The sequence below is a fragment of the Galeopterus variegatus genome, unplaced genomic scaffold (genome assembly GCF_000696425.1).
Source record: "Galeopterus variegatus unplaced genomic scaffold, G_variegatus-3.0.2 Scaffold287, whole genome shotgun sequence".
In the NCBI taxonomy this organism is placed as follows: domain Eukaryota; kingdom Metazoa; phylum Chordata; class Mammalia; order Dermoptera; family Cynocephalidae; genus Galeopterus; species Galeopterus variegatus.
The window spans coordinates 30,641-40,942 of NW_007726398.1; the positions used below are offsets into that span (position 1 = coordinate 30,641).

The 10,302-nt window shown below is 39.6% G+C and overlaps 1 protein-coding gene across 4 annotated transcripts in view; it reads right to left on the bottom strand.

Moving 5' to 3' along the window:
• Positions 1-10,302, bottom strand: part of SSR1 (signal sequence receptor, alpha) — a 42,657-nt gene that overhangs the window by 30,273 nt on the left and 2,082 nt on the right. For all 4 annotated transcript variants that reach the window (XM_008567038.1, XM_008567037.1, XM_008567040.1 and 1 more), the window contains exons 2-4: positions 8,024-8,136; positions 2,311-2,398; positions 477-739 (exon numbers count right to left, since the gene is read on the bottom strand). In XM_008567038.1, the coding sequence (XP_008565260.1) occupies positions 477-739; positions 2,311-2,398; positions 8,024-8,136 (464 nt within the window). The remainder of the gene's footprint in view (positions 1-476; positions 740-2,310; positions 2,399-8,023; positions 8,137-10,302) is intronic.

Here is a 10,302-nt window from a genome sequence, read left to right on the forward strand (position 1 = left end):
TGAGTGTATAAAATGATGGAAAAACAGGTACAGAAAGTCTTCAAAATTTACAAACAGAAGCAGTAAAATGGGCAAAATGCAAAAAGAGGTACAAAAGTTACTTGATATGTATTAACATCCGAATAAGTAGCAGACTCCACTGTGTGGCTTGGCTTACTGCTGTTTTTCCTTTTAAGATCCAGCTCAAGTCTCTTCCACTCTCACTCTCACACAACAGCACCTTAGCAAACATCTCTCTCTAGTATCTATCACTTATCACACTGTTATAGTGTCCATTCTTGTCCATCTCCCCCACCGGGTCACAGACTTGAAGACAGAGATGTGCAATTTATCTTTGCCTCCCTGGTGCCTATCACAGTTCCAATCACAAAAAAGGCACTCAGCTGAATAGAATAATATTTATTAAACAATATCAATTGTCCAATCCATCCATCTCTAACTTAAAAAAAAAAAAAAAAAGGCTCAGAGGGTCTTACGTTCAGGTCTTTGTAGTTCAGATTGATGACCAGCCCAAAAGGTCGCCCACCCATGGGTTCTGCAGGAATGAAGGAGTACTCAAAAGTTGCCTGTCTCTGGGGTGGCACGACAGTGTTCAGAGGAAGAGCTGTGAAATTCTGGATATAAAACTGATAGTCCTGAGGATAACGGAATGAGGCATCCAGGGATTCAATAATAAAATCTTCTGTACCCTTGTTTGTAAAGCCTACCAGGAACTTCACAATGTTATTTGCTGGAAAATCTGAGAAACAAAATAATAGACAAGAAAATTAGAACACATTCAAAGAGTACAAACTACAAAGTAGACATTATTAATGGATTTTGGTATCCGTTCCTGCTGCATGTGGACTTGGTTTCAGAATCCTTTTCCATACAATACTCCAGTCACCCAGTAACTAGTAACGGGATCGGTACATAAACTAAAACCGTTTTGTTGGTACCTAGCATTTCAACTTAGGGGCTCAACTGAGCATCTCAAGTTCAGGCCAGATCACATCCAGATTATGTGGTCTGAGAGAGCTGTGTACTTTTAGCAGCAAGATTATCTGGAGCAGGATTACAAATCCTGGTGAGGTCATCTTTACCTCCAACTCAGTATATTAACTGTACAGATAAATGGAGAGAAAAGTGACAGAAAGATAAAGTCAACAGGTACACCTGAAACTTAGTTTTTCGTTAGAACATAAAAAATTAATCAGGCAATCCCTATCCATTTTAAGCAATTAGTCAAAATGCAATTTGAAGGGAAGATCCAAGGAGGCAGCTACAAAATAAACAGAAACAAAAAAATCAAATTATACTTTTCGTAGGTATAAAGTTAAAAAGTACACAGAAATAAAACAGAAAATTTGAGAAGACCTAGAAAATTAATAACTCTCAATATTAAGTGTTCAATAATCATACTGTAATCTACAGAGCTGAGTTTCACCCAGTACAGCACAGGTTGTATGGTCAAACAGATCTGGCTCTGAATCCTGCCTCCGCAATCCATTTATGAGCTGGGTAATCTTGGACATGTTTCCTAACTTCTGTAAATGTCAGTTCAATGATAAATATGCTCATAGGGTTTGGATAATACATGCTCATAGGGTTAGGATTAAATAATACATGCAAAGTATTGAGAAAATATAGCCCTGAAAAAATACCAGCCATTGTATTCATTTTCTTTTAGTAATACCTAGGCTCTAACCAAGGCCTAACTGGGAAGATTTAATATTTCACTAACACTTAATACTCAAAGTATGACAGTTACTTTGCTAAGGCAGTCTGAAAAAGTTTAAAAACAACTATCTTTGAAGAAGAACATTTAATTTCTAGTTAAACTGGGTAATATTTATTTTTCCCTTTAGTTTAGAGGCCAGCAATACTACCTTAAAGATATGGGTATTCATATTACATATCTCTCTCTCGCTCTCAAAAAAGGTTTTCCACAGTACTTGTTTGCATCATACTTGTTATGCAAAAGAGAAAGATGAATAAAGATCTTAAGCATTACCAATGCTTCCCCTCCAAAGCAAGCCTGTCATTTAAAAATTCCTATGTCTGGGGCCGGCCCGGTGGCACACTTGAGAGTGCACTGCTTGGGAGCGCGGCGGCGCTCCTGCCGAGGGTTTGGATCCCATGTGGAGACTGGTTCCCGCTCACTGGCTGAGTGCGGTGCGGGCGCAACACTGAGGGTTGCAATCCCGTTGCCGGTCCCCAGTACGGGCACGACACCGAGGGTTGCGATCCCGTTACCGGTCAGTAAAAAAGACAAAAAGGAAAAAAAAAAAAATTCCTATGTCTGAATTAAAACTAATAGTTCTTCTGTACCTTCTCCTTTTACAAACAGGATAGTTGTATCTGCACTCGGTGAAGCTTCAGGTTCACTAGAAACATCCTCTTCCTCTTTATCTTCTGCCTAATAAAAACATGAAAAAGGGATTACTATGACAGAAAAATACATCATTATTTAAAAATAAAGACTTCTTTAGATTTGGGGCAAAATATTGCTTCTCCATGGCTTTGTTGGGATTAGTGATATGAGTATCATTGTATCTCATTAGTTAAAGTAAAACTTCCAGAGCAGTGAATCTGACAGCAATGCACAAAGCAATTCCCAGGGGATCTTACACATTTGATCCAGGTCTAGAGAGAAGCCTGAAATTCTGTATTTCTAAAAAGCATGCAGGAAATGCCAATGCTGCTAGTACTCAGACCACAATTTTAACTGCAATATTTTAGAAAAGGGACTGATAATCTTTTTCTGTAAAGGGCCAAATAGCAAAGATGGCTTTGCAGACCATAACATCCCTGGTTGCAACTACTCAAACTCAGTGGCTGCAGTGTGAAAGCAGCCAGAGACAATCCATAAATTAATGAGCATGGCTGAATGTGGCCTGCAACCACATTCTGACCACCCCCACACCCCTACCCCCGCCCCCCTGCCCATTCTCAAGCATCATTCTGATTAACAGAAAAACTTTCCTGTGGGAATCAATCACATAATTTGGAGAAACAGTTTTTAAAAGAGTGCAACCAGGGATCTTATGGGGTGATGGAAATATCCTAAAACTGGGATTAGTCCTGTTCAACTTGGTAAACTTACTGAAAATCATTAAATTGTAGGCTTAAAACAGGTGAATTCTATGACACATAAACTGTATCTCAAGAAAGCTTTTTTAAAATGTGAACTAATTTTTTTTTCCTTTTTGTCTTTTTTCGTGACCGGCAACAGATCGCAACCCTCAGTGTCGCGCCCGTACCAGACCGGGACTGGCAATGGGATCGCAACCCTCGGTGTTGCTCCCGCACCTCGCTCAGCCAGTGAGCGGCCGGTCTGTATGTGGGATCCGAATCCTCGGCGGGAGCGCTGCCGCGCTTCTCAGGTGGCGCACTATAGCAGTGCACCACCGGGCCGGCCCAAATGTGAACTAATTTTATACTTAAAACTTTAAACCGGGAGCGCTGCCGCGCTTCCCAGGCGGCGCACTGTAGCAGTGCACCACCGGGCCGGCCCAAATGTGAACTAATTTTATACTTAAAAATTTAAAACTCAATGCAGCATCATTTCTCCAGGCCTCAATGAGGATTACAGAAATTTTCATATATTTGAAGCTTCCATACCTTTAATAAATTGAGATGCTTAAGCACACCACTGTTTATGGCTTTTTACTTTTCATTTATGCAAAATACTTTTTCCCAATAGATAAGACTTCTCAAAGACAGAAGTCTTTTAAAATACTTTTAAAATTCTCCACACCCAGCTCACACACTTGAGAGAGAAGGTACTCAAACATTTGTTTGTTGACTGTGAAACTGTGTTATATTTTAAATATACTTAATGATAGTAACAGTAAGTTTCTACTCCTGGGAAAAGAGACTCACAAGTAGGGACAGACCAGAGACAGGGAGGCTGGAACCATAAGCTATAAGGGTATACAAGAGAAACAAGAGAAATTATCCTTAAGATTTGATTAAGGGATTATGGAATAAAAAGAAATGGAGGAAGCAATAAGGCAACAGCTCAAATCACTGGAGCCACACCAAAACAAGAAAAAGTTTATGGAGGTGGGATGGAAGGTAAATGCTGAGTTCCTTTTTGGACATACAAAATTTGAGCTATCTATGGAGCATCCACAGATGGTGCTATCCTGCAAAGAACTAGAAATACAGGTATGAAGCCCACTAAGGTAAGTGGCTTGGTATGCGATCTGAAAGTCTGCAACATAAGGTGATAGTGGGTGACACCTGTGACTTCATTAATGGGTGAGCAGGGGAAGAGAAGGTAGTAGAAAGAGACCAACAAGCAGCAGGTGGGCAGGGGAAACTAAGAAGTGCCAGAGAAGCCAACGTGAAGGGTTTTGAGGAAGGTGTAATCAGCTAATGCTAAAAAGAACTCAAACAGGATAACAATAGGAAACATGCCAGGAATTCAGCAATTAGGTTGCTGGTAACCTTAGCAAGAAGTTTTACTAGATACATGGGACCAGACTATGGTAGAGAAAGAATGCAAAGTGAGAAGAGATGAGCTGTATGACTTACTCTTTTAAGAAGTAACTGATGCTGGTAAAGAAAAGAACGTGGGTAGTGGCTTAAGGTGGACGAAAGGATACAAGCACATGTGTAGCTTAACAGAATTAAGTCACTGAGAAGAATCAATGCTTGAAGTTACAAAAGCAAAGAATCATGTGACAAAATCTCACAGGATGAGATGGGGACAGAGCAAAGGTGGAAGGGCTAGCCTTAGAAGAGAGTAAAGACAACTCATTATCAAGGAGAAAAATGCGGCAAGAAGGGGTGAATACTTAGAAGTAGAAAGTAGAAAATTTGGTAAGAGTTCACACTTGATGACCTTCACTTTTTGACATCAAAGGTAATGTTGCTGCCAAGACTGAAGATGACTGATTTAGGAGTTTAAAAGTTGTAAATGTTTGGGACACTAGCTACAGAAAACTGGGAAGTATATATAAGTTCAGGTAAATAACTCATTTATCTTATAGCTAAATCAGCATATAAGAAGATGTATAATGCTTAGTACCTGCTATCTAGTAAAGCTCCAAATATTTCAGCTATTACAGACTATCTCCAGAAGAAGAGTAAAGACACTGGTAGCACTGGTTGCCTATACATAGGGAGATGACTTCAGTGGCAGGAGGACAGGCGGGCAAGAGAAACTTTTCATTTTAAACTGAGCCCAGGACAGTCTATACCTTGTTAAATTCTTTTTTTTTTGTCTTTTTTCGTGTCCGGCAACGGATCGCAACACTCAGTGTCGTGCCCGTACCGGACCGGGACCGGCATCAGGATCATCGTGTCCGGCAACGGATCGCAACCCTCAGTGTTGTGCCCGTACCGGACCGGGACCGGCATCAGGATCGCAACCTCGGTGTTGCTCCCACACCTCGCTCAGCCAGTGAGCAGGAACCGGTCTGTATGTGGGATCCGAACCCTCGGCGGGAGCGCCACCGCACTCCCAAGCGGCGCACTGTAGCAGTGCGCCACCGGGCCGGCCCATATACCTTGTTAAATTCTGAGCCATTTGAATATATTATCTATTTTAAATAATAATTTTTTTAAAGTTAGCTAATATTATTACTACTATATTCTTGTTTTAATAAATACACAAATCACTATCATTTCTATTGGAAAAAAAATACTTTCAGGGAATGACAGCAAGCTAAACTGCAACCCTCAGCTTTACAGAGCAGAAGGATAATCAATGGGACAGGAAAACCCAAGATGGCTGGGGAAAAAAAAGTTTCCACTGATAATAAATTTTAAACCAACAACTTGCATCGAAACCAGCTGTTGGTATCTCAGATCTTCAGAAAAAAACCCCTTTCCTTCCTGGACTCCAAGATGCAGGCCCAGTGGCAAAGGATCCTTCCTTACCCCCAATTCCTTGATGACTTGGCAGATGAGCATAAGTTAATAATACAGAAATCTTGGGAATAATAACAACTGGCAATATTCTAGCTCATTCACTTCTGGAGGTGACTTTCGTAGTAGCTTTGGCTCTCGGAGCCCATCTTTCTGAGATGGCCTATACACAAGCTTATCACTACTGATAACGGTTTAGTCCAAAGAAAGTCAACACTGACCTAGCCTAACCACTTTCTGATTTGAGAAAAAAAGCAAACCAGAAGGTAACTAATACTTTTGTACTAATTGGCCAGTGTGGACAATCAGAGTTGTTCTTTTTCTTCTAATGGTTCTCAAGGCAAGGGAAATGATTAACGTATGGAGAAGTTCTGGCCAACATTATTAGAACACCAAATATTTAACAGCTCCTTTCTCTACCCTCTTCCTCCACAATAAGTACATTCCAGTGCCAGACAGCCCCAGTAATTTCAGAAAAATGGCTATAACAATGTGATTCATTACTAAATTTCTGCGCATGCCCAAATTTCAGAGTCCTAAATGCCATTTTTAACCCTAAGTTCCTGGATGGATTCCCTTCCAATAGTCACCCTAAGTTATCTTACCACAAGTGGCACTTTTACTTTTAGAACAGTCAAATATCACCAACACTCAAGCAGGAATGTACTGATCTAGTTGAAGGTGTTCACTTAACGAACTGGGTTGAAGATGTAGAGCTCTACTATAAACCCTGAAACTCCGGTTATACATACAAAAGACCTCAGATACAGGTAATCAGTAATGGTTTCCTAAAGGAGAGGGAATTAAGAGAGTACACAAATTAGTAAGGGTATTCTATTCCGATTAAACAGCATGTGCAGATGCACAAAAACATCAACAAAACAGCAAGCAGAGTAGTTTAGCTGGAAGGCATACTCCATAAAAATGAAGATAAGTCAAAAGGGAAGGAGAAATCTATACACAAGGCTAATTGTTTTGATACTGAATTAACAGGAAAACAAATAGGGAATTGGTGGTTTAATGGAAGGGAATGACAAAATCAAGAACTGTGAACTCCAGGTTCAAATATGGCATGAAAAAAGAAAGAAAAAAAAAATCTGTGTAGGATACACTACAGTAGTCCCAGAGAGGAAATAAAATTAGCTAGAAGCATGCTGTAACAATTCCGATTCCAGCCCAATTTTCTTAATGTCATATCATAACTACACGTACAGTAAAAATTTCAAAGCTGGACAACTTCTAAGAGATCTTCTCTACCCCCCTTACTCTTCACAGGACACATTTTATATACTGTTTATTGTCTGCACCTCACCTCCCACCACCAAACCACAGAGGGGGTTACATTACCCTGAGAACATAATGCCCGAGAGAGCAGAAAGTGTCTGGTTTGTTCATCCTAGCCCCCAGAACACTGCCTGGCACATAGCAGAGACTAAAAAATACTTGTTTATTGAATAAAGAAAACAAACAAGAAAGAAGCAGCTAAGACCCAGAGAGGTAAGTCAAAAAGCTAAGCAGCATGTATTCCAAATCTATCAAGTCATGGTCCAGGGCTATTCCCACTATACTGTTACCCTCCTTACTGTTTTCATGTCTCTTTTTCTTTTTTTTTTTTTCCTTTTTGTCTTTTTTCGTGTCCGGCAACGGATCGCAACCCTCAGTGTCGCACCCGTACCGGACCGGGACCGGCAATGGGATCGCAACCCTCGGTGTTGCACCCACACCTCGCTCAGCCAGTGAGCGGGAACCGGTCTGTATGTGGGATCCGAACCCTCGGCGGGAGCGCCACCATGCTCACAAGCAGCGCACTGTAGCGGTGCGCCACCGGGCCGGCCCTCATGTCTCTTTTTCTATTCCAGAAAATACTTAAGCTCTATCCTCAATGACTGGCCCCTATTCTCCCAAATCTGATCCACTTTGATCGCAGTAACAAATCTCTAAAAGTGAGAATTTTAATACAGAATTTTAAAATTAGCATATTCATTGTTACAAATCATACTTATTCTTCAATCTGTCCCCTTCCCCCTGTCCCTCCCCCTCTAATAACCATAGATTTGTTCTCTCCATCAATACAGAATTTTTATGTGGAATTTTCCTATAAAAAGGATAAGTTCTAGATGTATTACACACATCACAGATGTATTAAATAGTGCGCAGCACTAACCAAGTCTGTGGGCTCATCTTCCTCCACCTCAGCTTCATCATCTTCATCTTCGATTATCGAATCCTCCACTGTTTCCTCATCTTCTGTCAGATCTTGAGCCACTGCTAATGAGCCTAATAATAAAATATAAAACAAGCAGTTAATCTTTACCCTGTGCTGCAGATCGAACATCCCCCCACCCCTGCCCAAACTCACTGAAGCTTCATCCCCACCATAACTGCTAGTGTGGGAAATCCATTACAGTAATGGAAAGGTGGGGCCAGGAAGAGTGATCAGATTTTGAGGACCATGCCCTAGTGAATGGATTAACAGTGGTGGTCATGGGTGTGGTTCTCATGGTTTAAAAGGAGAGCACACGAGAGTGCCTCTCTCTCTCTCTCTCTCTGCTTCCATCATGTAACACTTTTTTTTTTTTGCTGTGAAGAGGCATTACCCAACAACAAGGCTCTCATCAGATGTGTTCCCTGGACTTTGGACTTCCCAGCCTCCAAAACTGTAAGCAATAAATTTCATTTTCTTTGCAAATTACCCAGTTCCAGGTTATGTTGTTATAAGCAACAGAAACGAACTAATACACCCCGGAATACCAATGTTTTTTAAATATCAAGTACAAGCAAGAAAACTTTCTCTTTGGCATAACTTGATCTCCCAGTTTATTTGAATGATGCCAAATTACAACACATCTAAGAATATTTATATTATTTTATTATACTAGTAGTCATAACAACTGCATGTTAATTTTAATAGGAAATGCTACTTAATTTTAAAAGGCACCCAACTGTTAGAAAAATGAACTGCAGGAACTAAAGATGCTCTAAAACCCAAGAAAACTTCAAAAATTTTGTTAAGCAAATTAAGGAATATAAATTTGTTGCAAAGGTAAGAAACTCCTCAATTGTAATCCCTGTTCTTAACCACATAAAACCAGAAAACAAACAAAACCCCCTCAGTTCTAAAAGAAAATAGCATTTTCAAGAACCATTGTTATTAGAGTTGACTACAGAGGAAACCAGAATTTGATAGCATGTAATTCCAAGAAACAAATCATATCCATGGTAAAAACGAGCTTGCAGGAAATATATTCTGTTTAGTAAAAACTATATTGGCAGCTTCAGGGTTGGTTGATAAGGAAGAAAGAACACAATTATTTTTGCATATGGCTTCAAACATGTTTTAAAATACTTTTTTTTACTTCTCCCACACTTAATATCACAAAGTAAAAGCTAAATGTAATTGTAATGCCAAGAAATTATAAATCACAGTTTTATAGGCAAAAGTATTCCAAATAAGTCACATTAAATCTATTTCAGGCAAGACCCTCAAAAGAATTTCAAAGTTTTAGTGACTCTTCCAACGTTTCTCAAATACAATGATGATGTGGCAAGTCAGCAGAAAAAAAAAATCTGGGAGAGGAAGCATGTGCGACACCCAGGAAAAATAGTATATATTTAGGACCATGCATTTTAAGACCCTTCCACGTCCCTGAGTTCCTACTGGCTGTTAAAATTTCTGCAAAATATTAAAGAATAATGAGCCACACGTTGTAAACTGAAAAACAGTTCACACCGCTTGCTGAACGGAGACTAAAATACTGCATTCATAACAATCATCGCTCAAAAAATGTTCACAAGATACTCAGTTCAGTTTAGATTACTAAATTGATGTTTCTTAAAGAAAACGTATTTAAAACCTGAAAAATACAGTCTAGATTCTACAACAAGTAGAACTGTCAAATTTTCTTTAAAAAGCCAAATGAGAACAAACCAGCAAGCAACTCCTAAAGGAAAAGAATCTCTTTAGACCTGCAAATGAATTACACTAACAGTTCTGGTTAATTCTCCCACTCGGTTTTTTATCCACTAAATAGAAGCTGCCAGTCACTTCACTTTTCTTTGCAAAATAACTCCTGGGTACTTCTCTTTGCAAAATAACTCCTGGGTACTGTCATGATCATTCATTATGCCACCCAGCTTGCTTAAACTTACAGAATGGAAAGGAATTCTAGAGATCATTTAATCTGACTAATTCTTTTCCTTAAAAACCAGAAAATCAAAGTTCATGATAAAACCAGGGCAAGAGCCAAGTTCCCACATTTTTATGTTCTGCTATCTAGATTATTCTCACACCAGATTAACTGCTGGAAAGAATAAACCTATATTAAAAAACTAAAACTCGACGTAGACTACACTCGAACTTTTTCCAGCACAATACGATGCTTCCACAAACAAAAATGTTAGAAAGAAAGAAAGAAAGAGAGAGAGAGAGAGGGAGGGAGGGAG